Below are 19,911 nucleotides of genomic sequence, written 5' to 3'. Positions count from 1 at the left end.
AAAATTAAAATTGGTGTACAATTGTAGGCACCTAGAGAGCAGTAATGGGGGGGCGCCTGAGTGGCGCAGTCGGTTGAGCGTCCGACTTCAGCCAGGTCACGATCTCGCGGTCTGTGGGTTCGAGCCCCGCATCAGGCTCTGGGCTGATGGCTCAGAGCCTGGAGCCTGTTTCCGATTCTGTGTCTCCCTCTCTCTCTGCCCCTCCCCCGTTCATGCTCTGTCTCTCTCTGTCCCAAAAAATAAATAAACGTTGAGAGCAGTAATGGTGGGAAGCCATTACCCTATTGAGCCTGAAGGAATATAGGGAAGGGAGACAGAACTACTTGGTCAATTTGGGCTAGAGTAGGGGAGGGGGGGAAGGGGGGGCTGCTCATCACAGCTGTACATCAGAGGGAGGCAGCCTCTGCCAGAACCTGGCACCAAAGCGGGAAGAGTCAGAAGAAAATGCCCCGATCTCTCTGTCATTCTACATGCTGCTGTCCTGCTTGTGCCTTCCATTGGGTGAATCCAACCTGAACTCAGAGGGCAGTCCCCTGGGGCACAGAACAGGGCTGAGGCGAAATAACTGTTCATCCACAATTTTAATACCTCCTAATATTATTCAAGAATGAAGCAGTGTGATATAGACTGAGATTTTTCCACGTACAGACCCTTGCAAAAATAACAAGGTGCCTTGGGAAGAGAAAGAAACCCAGAAGGTAAACTGTGGAAAACAATAAAGAGAAGCACACAAATTCATAAAAAAATTTTTTTAGTACTGAGATTTTAACAATCGATAGTTAAAGGTAAAACTAATATTAACAATGGCAGCAAGATGGGGAAGGGGATTCAGTGGGTTGTAAGGACACAAATATTCTTCAAACACCCAGGAGAAGGATAGAAACATTAAATTATTTTTTAAGTGTTTATTTATTTTGAGAGAGAGAGAGAGAGAGAGAGCACAAGCAGGGGAGAGGCAAAGAGAGAGGGAGAGAGGGAATCCCAAGCAAGCTCCACCCTGTCATTGCAGAGCCCGACATGGGGCTCTAACCAAAGGAAGTGTGAGATTATGACCTGAGCCAAAAACCAAGAGTCAGACTCTTAACCGACTGAGGCACCCAGGTACCCCCAAAAATATTAAATAATTTAAAATGTCTATGTTTTTATGCTTTTATTATTTTCCTTCAAACATGTATACTAACCTATGAGTTTTCTAACAACGTTTACATTTTAACACCTTAAAGGTGAAGAGAAAAAAACAAGGATATAAGCTTAGAAAACTTGATAATCCAAAGACAGAAAAGGAAAAAAAAAAATCAAAGGGAAATCATGATAAATACACACAGTAAGAAATACATCTAAATATTTCATGCAGTAAGAACTGAGCTCAATTCATTTATTAGATTATCAGATTATATTTTAAAAATCAAGCTACATGCTACTGCTTCTAAGAAACAAACTTAAAACAAAGGTACATTGAATATGTAATAAAAAAGATGTCATGCAATGCATGAAACAAAAAATGATATTATCAGGCAAAACAATTTAATGGTAAAAGCATTACATGGAGATAGAGTGGGCCTACATAATAATATAGGATATAATCCAATTGAGAGAAATCACAAATGTATAATCACATGACAACATAACCTGGAAATATACAAAAGAAAAAATGGACCAAAATTTTTTTTAATTTTAAACTGTCCTTTCATACTGAAGGATTTTTAAACGCCAATCTGTGTGTTTTATTTGCCACAAACAGCCAAAAGATGGAAGCCAAAAAATGGAAGGACAGGTGAACCAACAAAATTGCAAATACATATATGTGTGTGTGTGTGTGTGTGTGTGTGTGTGTGTACATATATATATATCTACACACTCCAAATAGAGAATTTGTATATAAATATACACACACTATAAATTATTTTCACATATATATGGTACATTTTTTAAAATAATTATGCATCAGGTCATGAAAAAAATCTCAACAAATTACAAAGAATGGGATCATAGAGACTATTTTGTCTTACTGCAATAGATTTTCCTTGTATTTGTCCTTGAAGTTAGAAGACATTAATACATAGGATTTTATAAGTATGTTGCATATATACATGCATGCTCTTGTGTATTAAACAATGCTGAGGATATGTAGAAGAAAACATTTACTTAGCAGCATATATTACTTAGCAGCATATATTTTTCAAATTTAAAATACTGTCTCATATTTTGGGGAGGACATCTGGCTAACTCAGTTGCTAAGACAGAGTTATTTTCAACATGTAATATGTGAGCTGTAAATTAGCATACCAAACCAACATTTTTATTCTTTTTTCCAACTAATTATTTGAGAATCTCTGAAGAAACAGTAGTAAACTAGTTACAAATATTTTTGTTAAGCTTGAGGAAATGATTTGAGGTGTTTTGATTTTTTTCCACTGATGTTGTATACCATTTGTGGGGTTTTTTTAATGTTTCTTTATTTTTGAGAGAGACAGACAGAAAGACAGAGCGTGAGTGGGGAAGGGGTAGAGAGAGAGGGAGACAAAGAATCCGAAGTAAGTTCCAGGCTCTGAGCTGTCAGCACAGAGCCCGACGCAGGGCTTGAGCCCAGGAACCAAGAGGTCATGACCTGAGCCAAAGTCGGACGTTTAACCGACTGAGCCACCCGGGCACCACACCATTTGTGTTTTTTAAAATCACAATGACCACTGACAGCAATTCTCAGATCATCACCAGTAGGTGAGAAGTAAGGCAAGGGCACGTTCAGGATTCCAGTGCGATTCGGACTCAGGGAGGTCAATGGGAACTAAAGTCTTCAATGACTTCTGGGCTCCCAGGATACGAGATGACAGCTTAAAACAAAAACAAAACTTTGATCCACAATCTACAGGAAAAGAAAAATCCTGGAGAGGTTTAAGAGAACTGATTTTTACACTTAAGCAAGTAAAAAATTAGATAAAAATATAAGATGATAATTAGAATCCCTAAATTTTGAAAGCAGTCTGGGGTACATAGGCAATATGCTGTAGGCCTGTGTGATTTGCCTGGCTCCCCCTTCCTGCAGTTCTAGATTTGGGGTCCCGGTGGATACAAACCCTGTGTGCCTTTCCATCTGCCTTCTCTTTTCTGAGGGTGTCACCTGCCTCCCAGACCATGGTGCTGCCACCAGAGCCATTGCCAAGTCTCCCAAGGTGACTGGAAGCCAAGTTGAAACCCCGAGCCTGTGTTTCTCACCCGGAGTGAGCCCCGACCATGCTAGGTCATCCTTCTGCTCCCGGCATGGATGAAATGTCACACCGTGGGGCATGGGGTCTGGTTTTCTGAGCAGCCGCTAAGAGGTTGGGCGATGTACCCCAGAAGTGCAGGAGAGTCTACACCCTGTGAGCTAAAGGGGAAACAGGAAATAGTAGGGGCTGGGGCAAGCAAATTCCCTCTCCTTTCTTTCCTGTAGATTGCTTTAAGATTTTATTTCTTCCCAAAGATCTTCGGGAGAAGTTCCAGGTACTAAACCAACATCCTTGCCAAGAGCCTGCTGAGTCTCTTCATAGCTCATTGTGAAGTGGGGGCCAGCATGGCAACACATCACCTCACGTTGCTTCCCTTTTTTTTTTTCTTGCCTCTTTCCCCCCTAACTTCTCACTTTACCAGTCTGGGTGTGCCCTTCCCAAATAGAGTGCCAGCACTTCATTCCTTGTCTCAGGCTGTATTTTGTAGGACAGGTTTTTCTAAGAGAGCTATAACAAGAGTATTCACTTTACAGGAGTGCTGGATAGTTTTCTCCTTGCCCCCAGGAGTCACTCTCCACCTTTTCCCCACCCTGCCCTCTGCCCTGGGAGGCCTGTTGAACTGTATCAACAGGGTGCCCGCACCTTCTGGTTATCACTTAAGTCCCAATAGGGTGCCCTGGTGGGAGATTAGAGGGAGAAAGTATTTATTCTTCTAGCACCTGAGAGAGGTCACCTGGGGCTGGTTGTGTCCCTCATATGAAAGTCACAGCTGGTGGTCTTCTCCGTCTGACTTTCTTGATCTCTGAGACAAGCTTCCTCCTGCCATTTCTTTGGACCCAGGGGATATAACAGCTCCACCCTGCTACCCTCAGATTATACCCTATCCCTTGCAACTCTTCTTCACCCTGCCCACTCCTTTGGAATGTATCTCTTTATAAGTAAATCACTCCAATTTGAATGATTTCAGTTTTGACATTGTTACCTGTTTCCTGTTGGGACCAGTAGTGAAAAGGAATGGTTAAATTAGAATACTGTTTATCTTTGTTGGAATAGTGCATAGCCATTACAAATCGGTTAATGTTTGGTAGTAAAAGCAAGTGATGCACTTAAAAAAAAAATCACTTAAGAAGTCAAACAGTAATGGGACACCTGGGTGGCTCAGTCAATCCCTCAGTGTAGGTTTGGGATTCTCTGTCTTTCTCCCTCTCTCTCTGCCTTTCCCCAGCTCTCATGCACCTGTTTGCTCATTCTCTCTCTCTCTCTCTCTCTCTCTCTCTCTCTCTCTCTCTCAAAATAAACTTTAAAAAAAAAGGAAGAAGTCAAGCAGTCAGAGTTCTGGCAGGAATCAGAATTCCATCACCTGAAAGGACTTTAATGAAGAGACCATTTATGGGAAAGTGGACAAGTAAAGAGAAGCAGTAGGGGATGGTGAAGCACCCAGGACAAGAAAGGCAGAAAACATTGCCACCCCAAATGCCGAAGGGACAGAAGGAAGAAACTGTTAAGACGCCTGAGCCCAGCACAAGTGGGAGCCCTGGAGGAGTGGCCACCTCTCCAGAGGTGTAATCATCGAGGGACACAGGCCTGCCAACACCTCATCTGTGGCAGGTTGACAGAAGGATATGCCCTGCCCTTTCTCCCCTCCTACCCACTAATCTTCTGTCACTGGCTCACTGTCAGCACTCCCATTGGCTGAACCTAGTTGAAACAAGAATGATGTGGCCCATCGGGGTCAGCCTGCTTGGGCTCAGAGTGGGGCCGACGAAGGCAAAGGATGGGTTTGGTTGGCACAAAGTGAGGCAGGCAACAGACAGTAAACAGGACTACTGGGATATCAAACTCCATGGAAATATAATCTTGTGAAAAGCAATACATGTATTTATACGTAGGGGAAGACTGAACTAGAAATTTCACATAGCAACTTCATGATAATAGAAGAGTAAGAAATATTTTTTATTTGTTATAGTGTTTCGTATATTTTCCAAATCAAAAAAATTGGCTGCATAATACTTTAAAATTTATCTTAGAAACAAATAAAGACTAATTGGAGGATGTGATTATTTTAGCATTCATTTTTAAAGGAAAAGTTTCTCTCGGTGGCTCCTCGTGATAAGAATTTTACTTCCCGAATTTTCCCAGAAGTAGGACCTCATCTAGAGTAAGGTTAAGGCCAAATGAGAGGGGTTTTTTGTTGGTTGGTTGGTTGTTTTCTCAAAGCACTAGTTGGTTTTCACACCATCCTGCCAAACATTGGGAAAGAATAATCTAGTGTGGGACAAATGGTATCCCAGCTCTAATCATATTAGTAGATGTAATCCCAATAACTACGATTATCTTTGTAACGTAGCGGAGCTGGTCCATGATAGTCACTTTGTCAAACAAAATTTCTTAGAGTTAGATGCACAGACCTCAGTGGATAAACATTAACCTACAGCTTCGTAATTCTTTCAGTTTAATTATATTGTAAACAAATGTCTCGGATCACATTTGTTGTCAAAACTACTTTTAGAACTGTTTGATTTATTTTTCTATTGCTCCGTATCTCTCCTGTTTTCACCAGAACTACACGCCATGCACCATGGAGTAGCACAGGGGTGCTGTCAGTGGCCTGAGTCTGCCCTGGCTCTTTCCACACCCAGCCTCTTCTATTCCCAGAGCCGTGCACAGACTCCCCGGCAGCACATGGTGGGTGCAGGGTAAAGGCAGCTACTTCCTCCCGAGGAGTATTTAGCGTGTGCAGAATGAGATAGCAAATGTTTGGAATGACCCAGAGACCAGCTGTTGATGGCAGTACTCCTACTAAAACAAATCCTGAACCTCCAACGTCTCAGCCCTTCCCTTCAGCTGAAGCAGCACTCGGCAGTGCACTGTAGAAACTTAGCCCCCTGTGGGAGCCCAGGCTTGGGAACCTCCCCGACCTGCCAGGCTATTTAAAGCCGAGGATTATGCAGAGAGAGCAGATGCAGTACATTTTACCATCTTCTGAAATCTAAACTTTTAAACAGCATCAAAGAACACAGATTAAAACTCTTTAATTCAGTAACTGTACTTTTAAAAGTGGTTTCTCAATACGAACTTATAAGGGTAGGAGTCAACACATATCTTTGTACAATCGCATAAATAGCCACAGAACATACGCTGTTGTCAAAAATACATTCAAATAGGATTCAGTTCATCTTTTTAAAAATGGGGTACATATTTATAGCTTTTTAAAAATAAAATTCATATCTGAACATTCCAATATTATGTTTAAGGCAGTGACAGCTGTAGTGAATCATAAATATATTTCAGATCCAATTTCGAAGTACTGTATTTTAACCTTCACACTCTATATTTACAAAGTTCCACTTCAATTAAAATTCACGGAAAAGAAGAGCTTGTCCAAGTGAAGGGAATCACAGCTTTTTTTTTTAGCAATATAAAGAGTCTTCATAAAATGGATAAGATATCAGTATGGTTCTTTTGCCATCAATTATTACAGAAGCAGATTCTGTGGCATTGTTGGAGTAACAAGGAAATAATTCTGAGTCTTCACTAGTCTGAAACCCACCTCCTAAACTGTCACTGTTTCGGGTGTAAGAATAACATCGCTTTGAACGGTAGGAACATTTAACAATTTTCCTCTCTGAGGGAGAACAACAAAAACAACCACAACATACCAGGAACTATGTCTCTACTTTTAATCTTCACAAAACCCATTTCAAATGTGGTTAACACAAACATTCCCTGTGGTACCATTGGCTGAATTCTAATCTTCCTGGAACCGTGAGAACAGGAATTGATGTCAATTAGTCCCAACTGGATCCTTTACTTCCACCACCAGAATTCCATCGTGACAGAGGATGGCAGACAAATCTTTGGTCTCAATGCCATCTGGCAGCTTATACTGACGGGTGAAGCTTCTTGAGATAAAACCATGCTCATCCATTCTGGTTCCGTGCTGAGCCTTGATCAGCAGCCAGCCTTCGAAGGTCTGAATGATGATATCCTCGGGGAGGAACTGGACCACGTCCAGCAGGATCTGGAAGCGGGACTTGCCTTCTTGGGTCGGCATCTCCACCACTGAGTCCACCCGAGGAGCCTGGGCCGCCCTGGCTTTGCTCACGTCCACCGTGGTTGGCCCCGGCAGCGCGTATAAAGCATGATCCAGCCTGCAGTCTTCCAAACCTCGAGCTTCAAACTCCTCCTCGTAGCGCACCGGAGTCTCTATGAGGTGCCTCAAGATGATTTTTGCCATGGTCGGAGTCAAAGCCAGCATTGAACCGCTTCGCTTCGGTCTATGTGCCGTCAGGAGCAAACCCTCGCAGTTGTCTACTGACTGGATTATCAGTCGCAACGGCTCTTCGCTTGGAACCCTGCGCAGACGCAACTACTTAATTAGGCCTGCATCCTACCGCCGCACACCCACTCTTGTCTTTTCACACGCGCTGACAATGAACGGCTATTTATAGGGTATGGTTCAAAGTTGCATTTAGCACACGGCCGGCTGAAGCTGCCCAGGCAAGGATCGCCCTTACATTCTCAGCTATCCTTGGCAAATGTGTCTGCTTTGCTTACCTCAAGAGAAAAGGAGAATTAGAATCAGAAACAGCATTTACAGAATTTCTGACTGTCTGTCCTTGTGAACTGCAGTGATCTAAGGGACTGTGACTTCTTACCATAGTCCAGAGATGTGTATTCATAATATGAGCTAAGACTTCTGTCTCCCTTGTCTCCAAGTGCAAAGCTGGGATGGATGAATGTAGCTATAGTTGACTAGGAATTAAGATACACAGACACATATTCAAATTTCAGACATTCACCAAACTCTCAGCCCTCTGTCCTACACATTTTCTTTCCTTTCATCTTTTTCATCACTTGTCCTGAAGGGACATCTGAGCCAAGTCATCTGGGTTTATTATATTTGACTCATCAAAAATGAGATCAGTCGACTAAGTTAGATAATGATGTCAAACCTCAGATGGGGGTTGAGTGGGGCATAGAATGAGGAACTTAGTAATGAAAATAAAGCCACAGGGGAGAGGAAAATGTTAAAGTGTTGAACTACTTGATAGTTAGGCCCAGAAAGTTAAGGATGAATCTAGTTGTAGCTCCGCTATTAAAGTGGCAAAAATAAATGACCCATAATTTCTTAACTATCACACCCTTTATATTCAACTTATCTTGAAAAAGAATGAGGCAACTTTTTACCCACTGCTGGAGAAGGATCTCCAAAATGTGCTAAGTAAAAACAGCATATGATATGCTACTATTTATGGGGTTTTGTTTTTGTTTTTGTTTTTTGTATAAGTAGGTATTTGTTTATATAAATAGAATCTCTCTAAAAGATATGTGGTGAAGCCAGGGCTACCTCATGCAATGGTGACAGTGATTGGGAGGAAGGGGCTGGAGGGAGATTGGCTTTTCACTATGAACACATTTGTGCTTTTTATTCTAACTGTGTTTAACGTACAAATGCACAAGAAGGCTTAAAATATAGAAAACTTCCACTCCACGGAGGTTAGTATTTTCTAGATCAGGTAGACTCAGGAATAACTTTCCTTAAAAATCATATCCATTTTCTGGGGGGCCTGGGTGACTCAGTCAGTTAAATGTCCGATTTCGGCTCAGGTCATGATCTCATGGCTCATGGGTTCGAGCTCCGTGCTGACAGCTGGGAGCCTGGAGCCTGCCTCGGAGTCTATGTCCCCCTCTCTCTCTCTGCCCCTTCCCCGCTCTCACTCTGTCTCTCTGTCTTTTTGTCTCTGTCTCTGTCTCTCTCTCTCAAAAATAAATAACGTTAAAATAAATCACATCCATTTTCTTAGAATGAAAGAAAGATTTTTAAAAAAATGAAACTTCAGAAAACAGGAGGGAATGATCTCCCTTAGCTCCTTTTTATTACTCTGAAAACCTCCACAGACATTTTGGTGGGTACTTAAGAACATGCCCTAATAATGCTGTGCACACTCAGCTTTTTTCACCTGCACTTTACAGGTTGGTGGCCCTGGAGGGAAAAATGTACTCTTTTAGACATGTCAACATCCTCTGACTCATAAAATATTGAGAGGTGTTTTCATCAGAGCTGCTCTGAGAGGTAAGAATTGAGCTCATTGCCCGTGGCAGGAAATAGACAAGATAATAAGGATTTGGCTTTAAAATACTAGACATAGTCATGGCAAAATTGAGAAAAAGGTACAGAGATTTTTCATATAACCCCTGCCCGCATACGTGCACAGCCTCCCCCATTGTCAGCATCCCCCACCAGAGAGGTACATTTGTTACAACTGGTGAATCCACATTGACACATCAGGATCACCCAAAGTCCACAGTGGACATTAGGGTTTGCTCTTGGTGTGGTACATTATGTGCATTTAGAAAAATGTGTAATGGCATGTATCCACTCTTATGGTATCATACAGAGGAGCTTCAACTGCCCTAAAAATCTTCTGTGCTCTATCTGTTCATCCCTCCCTCCCCCAACCCTGCTCTAAAAAACTGCTGTAAAAAAGAAAGCCTATTTAAAAATTAAAACTGAAAATCTTAAAACTAAAACTGCCTAAAAAATAAACTCTTAAAAAAATTCTGTTAGGGTGGTCAGAGGAAAATGTATCCAATTAATCTTACAGTTTCTTGCCTCCAGAGACCTCTAAAATAGGTAAGGAGGACCGGATGTGAGTGGTGTTTCCAAGTGGGATTGTGTGAGTTGCCTGGGTTAGGCATGAGCATCTGATGCAACATCCAAGACTTCTCCCAGCATTTGCCAAAAACTGCCCTTTGACCCTGCCCACCCCAGAACTGCCCCCCACTCCTCATCAACTACCTTGGCCCTTTCTCCCTCTGGAGAATCTACCAGGCTTCCAAACTGGTCTTTCTGCCCCAACTCTTGCCCTACTGTCTCTCGGCCATGGGTTTTTTTGTTTTTGTTTTTTCTATAAATACAGTCTAGTACTATTTTCTCTTCCTTGTGATTTTCCTAATAACATTTTCTTTTCTCTAGCTTACTTTATTGTACGAACACAGTATAATAGGTACAACATGCAAAATATGTGTTAATCAGCTGTTTATGTTATGGGTAAGGCTTCCAGTCAACAGAAGGCTATTAGTAGTTAAGTTTTGGGGGAGTCAAAAGTTATACTTGGATTTTCAACTGTGCAGGTTATTGGCACCCCTAACCCCCCAGCTATTCAAGGCTCAGCAGTACTTGGTCCCTGCTGACCTCCTCCTCACCTCTCTCCCTTGATCCTATGATTCGCCCACACTGTCTGTCCTTGAATACTACAGTCTGTTTCTTCCTCAGGCTTGTTGTGCTGGAGTCCCTTTTTCTTTGAAAGTTCCACTCTCAGAATGTCTCAAGGTTGCCCTTTTTGTACCATTCAGGCTTCAGGTCAAAGGTCATCTCTTCAGACAGGCCTTTCCTGACCATCCAGTAGGATCTTCCATCTGTCACTGCATTACAGTACTCTATTTTTATCTTCATCACCATTACCAGTATGTAAAGCCATCCTACTTATGAATTTATATTCCAGTTGGGGAAGGCAGACAATGGCAGTTTGAGGTCAGAAACATAGGGTTCATGGAGCACCTGGGTGGCTCAGTCGGTTAAGTGTCTGACTTCGGCTCAGGTCATGATCTCATGGTTTGTGAGTTGGAGCCCTGCATCACACATCAGACTGTTCTGACAGCTCAGAGACTGGAGCCTGCTTCGGATTCTGTGTCTCCCTCTCTCTCTCTGCCCCTCCCCAACTTGCACTCTGTCTCTCTCTCTCTCAATCTCAAAAATAAACTTAAAAAAGAAAGAAAAGAAACTTAGGGTTTGCTACTGTATCCCCAGCACCTAAGATAGTGCCTGGAAAACTATAGGGAAAAAAACGTCAAACTGCTACAGACTTTGTACTTATTTCAGTTGGCCCTTGATGCCACTGGGCCATCCTTCTGTGTACTTCGACCAGCTTCTCCTATTTCTCCAAAGTGGATACTGCAAATGTCTTCCACTCCTCAGGCTTTCCCTTGGGTACTGGTCTCACTCTCCCAGATGAAATGACTTCCCCTGAGGCCCTTCTACGTTGATACCCAGACATGTCAGAAAGAGAGGAGACTCTTTGCCTTGCTTATGATTCCCTTGTCCCCTCCCCCCTCCTCTGGGCTTTCATCCAGCCAGTTACCCCTTCCTGGGTATTCTCCAGTCTCTCAGAATCCATGCTCCATCAGCCTGAAATCAAGTGTGCCCCATCTTTTTAAAACAAGACCTCCTAGACCTTCTGTCACCTTTGAGCTGGTTATTCTCATCCCTTCACAGCCCATGTCCTTGGATTTGTGGTCTGTATTCAGTTGTCACCCTCCACACTGCTGCAGAGTGACTTCTGCCCTACCACCGACTCTGCCTTTGGTTAGGTCGGTCAGCCTCATTGCTAAGTCTGTACTTCACCTTTACCTTCCTTCACCTATTCAGCATTTGACATAAGCTTCTCATCAGGAAAGAGTGCACTGTTGTTTTTTTTTCTTAGCCCTTTCAAGAGGACCAGCGGAGTTTTATTCAATTCCATGCATTCTCTACGGGGGCAATGTCACCCACAAGGGGACAAAAATTGGTCCTTATAGAGAAAAAATTGCATATAATTTAAGATTATGTAAAATTTTAGCCATTAGATAATGGTTCCTGGCCCTCCAAAGGCCCACAGTACACAAACAGACACATGGTGTATCTGTGATATTAAATTTTCATGGGGGAGAAGGACAAGAATTGGATGAAAAAATGTTTTAAAATACCCTGGGGGGGGGCGCTGCAATAATAAAACAGGTGGGAAAGAGTGCCGTAGTTGGCTTCATGAATTGCTCATCCAGACCCCCATGCATAGGGGCTCATTTGAGGAGTCCAGTAACAGCTAGGCTTGGAGTCTAAGAAGGTTCCCTAGAAAGAGCGGTCTCTCAACCTGGATGAGAGGGATGATGGAGTGGGGCAGATGAAGCTTTGGGCAGGGAAGGTAAGGGGGGAGTTGGAGTGTTCCCTGCAACAGAGTGGCATGTTGCAGGACCTGGAGCCAGAATTCTGTGATTGCAGGACACAAAGGACTCTGTGTGGCTTCAGTGCAGAATCCAGGGGACAAAGTGGGAACATGAGGCTGGAGAGGTGAGCGTGGAAGGCCTTGTGTGTCATTTTTGTTGGGACAAAATAACATTTTCAAAGCTGCTTGAATTTTTACCAGTTGCTCTAGGAGTGAACCAGAATTCTGGGGGTGCTTTCTTCAAGTTTTTTATTTAAAGTCTAGTTAGTTAACAGACAGTGTTATATTGGCTTCAGGAGTAGAACTTAGTGATTCCTCACTTACAGACAACACCCAGTGCTCATCCTGACAAGTGCCCTCCTTAGTGCCCATCACCCATCTAGCCCATCCCCCATCTAGCCCATCCCCCACCCGCCTCCCTACATCACCTCTGTTTGTTCTCTATTATAAGAGTTTCTTATTGTTTGTTTCCCTCTTTTTTTTCCCCTTCCCACAAGTTCATCTTTTCTGTTTCTTAAATTCCACATATGAATGAAATCATGTATTTGTCTTTCTCTGCCTGACTTATTTCACTTTGCATAATACACTCTGCTCCATCTGTATCATTGCATATGGCAAGATTGCATTCCTTTTGATGACTAAGTAATATTCTAGTTGTGTGTGTGTGTGTGTGTGTGTGTGTGTGTGTGTGTGTACATCTTTATCCATTCATCAGTTGATGGACATTTTTTGTCTCTTTAAAATCAAAAGTCCTGCTGAAGATTTTTGTTTTGTTTTGTTTTACTTCCAAATTAAAGTTTAAGTTCTATTCTAGAATATAGGAGTTACCTTCATTAAGACCAAAATAAGTGCCTTTTTTACTTTTTTTTTTTTTTTTTTGCTTTTTTTACTTCCTACTTTTCTGACTGGACCCACAATAAGAAATATAGTTAGCACCTCCACCCAATGAACACACATGTGCACGTACTGGCACAAAACACTTAGCTTTACTACATGTGATACAGTCTGATGGTCTCTATTCAATTCCATTTAGCTTAACACTGAGTCTTGCAACTCACTAAGTTGATTTCAGTACCCCCAATTGGTCATAAACCACAGTTTGGAAAACAGTTAACTTTTTATGTTATTAAGCAAGGTGGTTTACCATCTTTATGGGATGAATTACTTCTCTGCAGAGACTGTGATGGTCTGAACTGGTTTTTCTCCCACAGCGGTGGTGAGACATTGAGGAGGTAGGGAAGTGAGAAGTAAGGGAAGGTCAAACAGCATGGCTCATGTCAAAGGATAAAGAGGTTAAGGAAGATAAGAATGGAAGCATAGATTTAGGAGCAAGGGTGTCTCTGACGTAACTAAGGGGAGAGTCAGAGGCAAGGTAGGGGCAGAAGTGAAAGTCCAGTGGGTCGGGGAGTGAATATTGCATACAGACTACAATTTCAAGGAGCCAGGTGGGAGGGGGTGGAAATAATTTCCTTGAGGCTGGCATAAGCTCTGAAAGGCTTGTTTTGTTTCAATAAGATGCTTTTAAGAAAATTGACCAATAGTCTGCTGGAAAGGAGAGAGCTGGTTGGCAAGGGTTTCTGAGGGGGCATGGCTGATAGAGCTGAGAACTAGATGGCCAATATCATGTCTTAAACATTTCTTTTGAAGAATTCATGAATAAGGTTTTGTTCCACTTTGGAGCCTGCTATCAACTAGGCTTTGGGGGAATTAAGAAAAGGGGCTGTATGCATGCTTTGGGTAAACCAGAGCCAAGGACCTCTGCTGCCTGGAGAAGCAGTCATGAGATGACAACAGACTGTAGCAGCAGTCTGGAAGGAGATAAAGGGATGGACACATTGGAACGTGCACCCAGGATGTTTGAAGGGATATTTGACTGGACCTCTTTACAATCTTGTAGGCTGGAGTCAGCTCTGCAGTGTTAGCTTTGGAGCCAAACTCCCATTAGGGAGTTTATACTTTATATAGGAGCCTTAAGAAGCACTATTACATTTTAACAGGGTTTGAGAGGCCAGAGAAGGCAGTCTTCCTAAGACACAGCTTAGATGGCATCATCCTTCCTCTGATCAAGTACTTGCAGTGGTTTAAAGCTCTCTTAAGGGAAAACTGTTGCAGTCATACAATCTGATCTTGACAATTCTGTCTAAAGCTACATTATAGGATTTCCTTCATCATATATTCCAAACTCTTTGGTCTGAGATTCAAGGCCCCCACCAATAGGACCAAAAAGATAGGTGGGGAGGGTTGCTCTGGATGGTCCCTATCCTCTAGACTAACTGCTCTGTTGTCCTCCAAGCACTCCTGCTTTTTCCCCCCTCATGCTATTTCTTTCATTTGAGATGCTTTAATAATATAATAATGGGATGCTGAATCATGGTCTTCCAAAAGATGGCCACGTCCTAATCCCTGGAATTTGTAAATGCTCCCTTACTTGGTGAAGACATTGCAGATGTGATTAAATTAAAGGTGTTGACATGAGGTGATTATCCTGGGCCCCAAATGCCACCATAGGTGTCTTTATAAGAGAAAGGCAGAGGGAGATTCCATACACATATACACAGAGGAGAAAGCTGAGCACAAAGAACATGGAGCAGAGAGAGATTGCAGATGCTGATCTTATTAAGATTTGAGTGATGTGGCCGCAAGCCAAGGAATCCCAGCAGCCACTAGACACTGGAAGAGGTCAGGAATGGATTCTTCTCAGGAGCATCCAGAGGGAGTCAGCCCTGCTGTTGGACCATTGGTCTCCAGCACTGGGAGAGGGTAAACACCTGTAGGTAAGCTGCACAGTTTTTGGTCATTTGTTACAACAGTCACAGCAAACTATACGGATGTCCTCATCCTCATCTTACTGCTGATGCTCTGATGTCCTTCCTTTAAGGCACAACACTCCCTCTCCCTGTTGACTGCCCACATAATTTCAGCAGAAAATAATCGTCCTGCACTTGCTGGGTTTGAGGTTCAACCTGCACCTTTGTTATAAACTCCTGGGTCTAATTTTACACATTATGAAGCTAGGTACTATGCTAAGAATCATGGGACATAGAGCAGGTGTTCAAGAGCTAGTGAATGAGAAATGCTTTGAAAGATTCTACTCATTCATTTGGTTTCTATGTGCTCATGACCCTTCAGGTCCACAAGTCTGAAGAGACAGCTTATGGTTCCTGATGGGAGTTATCATCCTGGAATCAGGTTTATCTGGCAGTGCTCAGGAATGGGCATGCTAGGGGAAGAAGTGCAGATTCAGAATGAACCCCAACTATGTTTACCCTGCCTTCCCCGAGTCCTTCTTGCTGGATTCATCAATGTACCCACTGTCAGGCTCATCACTGCTTATGTTGCTGAATCCACTGTAGCCAAGGCAAATGACTTACCAATAGCCTCAGTTCACTGTTGCAGTGAAGCCAACCTTCCCAGACCCTGGGGCATAACTACACAACTGGGTATTGGCCTGCCCTCTTGAGTCTCCAGCCAAATTCCAAATCAGAGCCCTTCTTACTCTGGGAGTTAGCCCAATGTGTAAGGCTGAACATTGGCCAAGATTCTCTCCTCACTTTGATTTCTCCCCTGCCAACTTCCACAGCCCTTCTTAGGGCCTGGACCCTGTCCTGAATCTTAACCCATGGCTAGGGCTAGGGTACCTCTTTGGAGCCCACCTGTTCTTTCTGTAGGCATGGATCCTAGTTTCTGTGCTCTCCACCTGCTAGCCAGGCTCCTGCCAGACTGTCTGTCTTCTGAGTTCAGACACCACCTGGGATCATTGCCTGCCATGGAATCATGGTCTGTAACCATTGCCCAAGTGGCTGTGCCCTTGGACATAGTGGAGCCTGCAGTGCAGCCAGTGAGAACAGCCAGGTAGCCTAACCACCACACCTCATCCTCCTTTTCTGGACATTGATTTTATGAGCACCAGGAGATTCTAAGCACCATTGATTTTCTGAGCACCATTGATCTTGAACCATGTGTCTGTTCACTTGGGCCCATCTAATCTCTAACAAATCTACTACTTCATGGTGGTTAAGAACATGGAATAGGGGGGAATCCTTTGGCGTGTTACTTCACCTGAGTATATTGCAATTTCTTTGTCTCTACAATGGGGGTGTAGTGACAAAACATACCTCCCAAGGATGTTGGGAAGATTGGATTTGATTCTGGCCATAAAACACTTTCTCCATAAGGCATTGTGCTAAGTTATCAATAAATACAAGTGTTTGCAGTTGCCTTTCTAGATCACAAGGCTGGAAACTTGAAAAGTTATTTGTTTTGTATCAAAAACTTCAGTCATTTTTCTCTGCTAATCTTTAGAATCCTCATGAAAAAGCATATAAATCTAATTTTTTTGAGCAATACAGTTTACTGAAACCAAATGGTATTTAAGTGAAATAAAGTATAAAATAGTGGACACAGAAGAATGCTTTTGACTGTCATTGAGTGTTTGGTACAAGATTTTTACCTCCAAAATAGGACATCTACAAGCATCTGTCTTTGGCCCGCATTAGCACTCCCATTTGAAGAGATGTTTTCTAAGATATCAGAGACTCCTTTCAGTTGCTAGGCAAGAAAAAAAAAAAGCAAAGCATGACATATTAGCTTCAGACTTGAAATAAGCAGAGATCTTCTCAGGATCTGTACTGAGCTGTAAAACTAAATCCAGATGTGATGTGACTTGGTGGTCGGAAAGTGAAGCCAAGAGGGGTTGCATATTTTTATGTGATAACTGCCCTCTGGTGGGAAAGACTAGAATTACACTGATAAGAGAAAACTTATCTGAAATTCTAAACGAGCAATTCTTATTCATCTTGCCTTTTGACTTCATATTCCAAATAAAAGTCCTCATACACTAAACCCGTTGTACTCTTTGGTCTAACCTTTGAAGGTTTTAGTTCATTCTTATTGGGAGGGGGGGAGCAAGATGAAGATTGGGAAATTTTTAAAGAATAAATGTTTAACCCTTGCTTTCTGATTGAAAACTGCCAAGCGTAAACTGTGCTGATTCTACATAAATATACCTAAAGAGGCATAATAGTAGTGTGATTAAAGGAACTGTTTTTAGGAACATAAAAACCTATATTGATTCCTCACTCCATTTGCTCCAGGGCAAGTCAGAACCTTTCTAAGACTTAATTTCTTCTATGCCAGGAAAATGGGAAAAATACATATACCTCCTAAGGATGTTTTGAGGATTAGAAGTAATATCAAACACTTAGAATAGAACCCAACACATAGGAAGTGCTCAACAAATGTTAGATATTATTATTTGTAACACACAAGAGGAATGAAGCTCTTTGAGGGGAAAGCCGACCCATTTCGGTCAGTAGTGGCTATTTTTAAAAGAATAGCACGTAACATTGCCCATATTTCTTTAAACATTAATCAAGGTCTTGGCAAATATAAGATGTTACTGGGTAACTCTACAAGCCACTAATTCTGTGCAGATAAGGTTCAGACCAAACCAGACCCTGGGAGGAATGTACTAAAGCTGCACTATCACACCAGGACTGTCTTTATCAGCTAAGATCAAATGATTTTTTTCCCCTTTTCCACAATTTGTTTTTAAGCCCTTTGGTGGTATTAACATTACTTTTTAGTAGCTGAGCAACTAAGCTTGAGAAACTCAAGCCTGCTTTTTTAACCTGAGGGAAATTCCAAGGAAATTGGAATTTCTACAGCTTGCTCACAAATGGTTCCTGGGGGGTTGTGAGATATTTCTGCCACAACATGGTGTAACTGAGAGGTCAGATAAGGATGTCGCATTAAAGAAAATGCAGGATTGGACATAGTAGGGTGGAGAGTAGCATGAAGAACCAGCAGTGAGGTGCAGAGATAGAAGCCAGGATCCTAATTAGCTTTGTAACCCCGGGAAGATCATTGTAAACTCATAAACCTCATTTTCAACTGGAAAAGAGAACGAGGGACTGCACTAAACTTATAAGGTCTCCTTCAAATTAAAAAAAAAATATGAAGGAGAAAAGAAAAAGAAAAACAGAAAAGACTTAGGGAGTATGCTGATTTTATACATATGTGTGTGTGTGTGTGTGTGTGTGTATACATATATACACACACACACACACACACACACACATATACATATATATCTCGCCTGCCAGAGTGCTCTCCAAAACGTGATCATTTTCCTCCTTGTGCACCACTTCTGAACCCGGCAACTCCCTTCCTATCCATTTCACAGTACCATCCAGGATTACCTTATCTTCAGCAGTGCCTCAAAAGCACATTTTTTATCTGAGGGCCATCAGATAGGAGGAGTTAATTAATAGGTATTCATCCTCATGATGCTGTAGGAGAGATTCCCATGTTTCTACATTATTCCCCCACACTCTTGGAAGACCTGCTTTGTATGTCCCCTTCTCTGAATGTCTGATCCAATGGCACCCATAGCTGGGCAACTGCTATGTGGCCTCATCCACAGTCCAGGTGACTGGACCCAGGGTGGACCCCTGACAAGAGCTGAGCCAAGCATGTTCTCTAGGGGATATGGAATCAAGATTCTGAGACAAACCCTTATAAACCCTTGGACTGAAGTGTGCATAGGGTTGAAGTGGTCATTTCCTTCCATGAGAGGGCCAAGGCAGAGAAGGTCAGTCTGTATTTCTGCCTCACTCTCTTTCCTCTGTAAGGAATAGCAGAAACAAGGATGCACACAACCTCAGAGAGAATATTTTCCTTGCTGTTAGGAATTCCCTAGAAACCAAAAAATTGCTAAGAACCAATTCCCAAGCTGCTTGGTAATCTTGTGCTCTGGGAAACAATATTCGTGTCATTTGGATACAATTATCTCTATTTCTAGAGCTAGTCTGAATAGGTTTCTGTTAGCCTTTAAAAAGAAAAAACCTACTGGCAAAAGATCTTTGGTTATTCATAGTGGGGCTCAAGACCCCAATGAGTCCATGACTTGAAGCACTAACTCTAAGAAAGAGTATTTCAGACAAAATACAGGCTATTAGAGACATATTTTGGGACAGAAGGATCTTCCTGGGGTCCATCAAATTCACAAGCAACTTCCTGGGCCATCTCCCTGGCCTTGGGAATTCTAGAGGGACATGCTTGGCTAAGCTGTGTCATTTGTAAAACAGAGGGTAAGCAAGATCTTATATCTCATAGATGGAAAAAAAAAATAAAACTCAAGATGGTATTTCTATAGCCTAGACTCAGAAAATTCTCTTTGAAGGGCCTCTTGGAGGAAGAAGGAAGGCTTAGACAACTACTGTTCTGTGTTCCCATGTTCATGGCCCATCTATTCAAACCCGATGAGAGGAAGTGTTGCATGACAGTCAGAACACAAGCTGCCAAGCGGGTTGTCTAAGTGCAAATCCTGACTCCACTCCTAACCGGAAGAAGTTCCTTAGTATCCGCCCCACTGGATTCTTAGAACACCAAAACGGTTCATATGCAGAGTATCTTGTAGGTACCAGACACAGTTCTGTGTCTTCTACATAAAAATAAAAGCATGTATGCATGTAAAGCATTAGCTTATTGGTCACAGGGGGAACTGGAGAGACCACTAAGAAACTGGATGTGTGGGTTGTATACATGTGTGGAACCCATGCTTAGTACTTTATGTGTAATGTCCAGTGGTGATTAATGAAAATGTGTATTAGAAACTTACCACCTACAACAATTTGTCAGTAATAATCAAAGGACAGAACACAACCCAATGGTTTATTTACCTCTATACGTGTCAGACAAGAGCCCTCACAGTGGACTGA

At 42.4% G+C, this 19,911-nt stretch overlaps 1 protein-coding gene and 1 long non-coding RNA gene across 2 annotated transcripts in view; one reads left to right on the top strand and one right to left on the bottom strand.

The window, feature by feature from the left end:
* LOC121044591 (uncharacterized) overlaps nt 1-19,911 on the top strand; it is a 122,410-nt gene that overhangs the window by 33,175 nt on the left and 69,324 nt on the right. The gene's annotated exons all lie outside the window — the stretch shown is intronic.
* Nucleotides 6,219-7,781, bottom strand: HSPB3 (heat shock protein family B (small) member 3). Its single transcript, XM_040496902.1, has one exon. It carries the CDS (start codon nt 7,462-7,464, stop codon nt 6,991-6,993), a length of 474 nt encoding a protein of 157 aa, XP_040352836.1. The 5' UTR covers nt 7,465-7,781; the 3' UTR covers nt 6,219-6,990.

The sequence above is a fragment of the Herpailurus yagouaroundi genome, unplaced genomic scaffold, assembly GCF_014898765.1.
Source record: "Herpailurus yagouaroundi ecotype Mexico unplaced genomic scaffold, PumYag 29, whole genome shotgun sequence".
NCBI lineage: Eukaryota > Metazoa > Chordata > Mammalia > Carnivora > Felidae > Herpailurus > Herpailurus yagouaroundi.
This window is presented reverse-complemented; position numbering and strand designations above follow the sequence as displayed.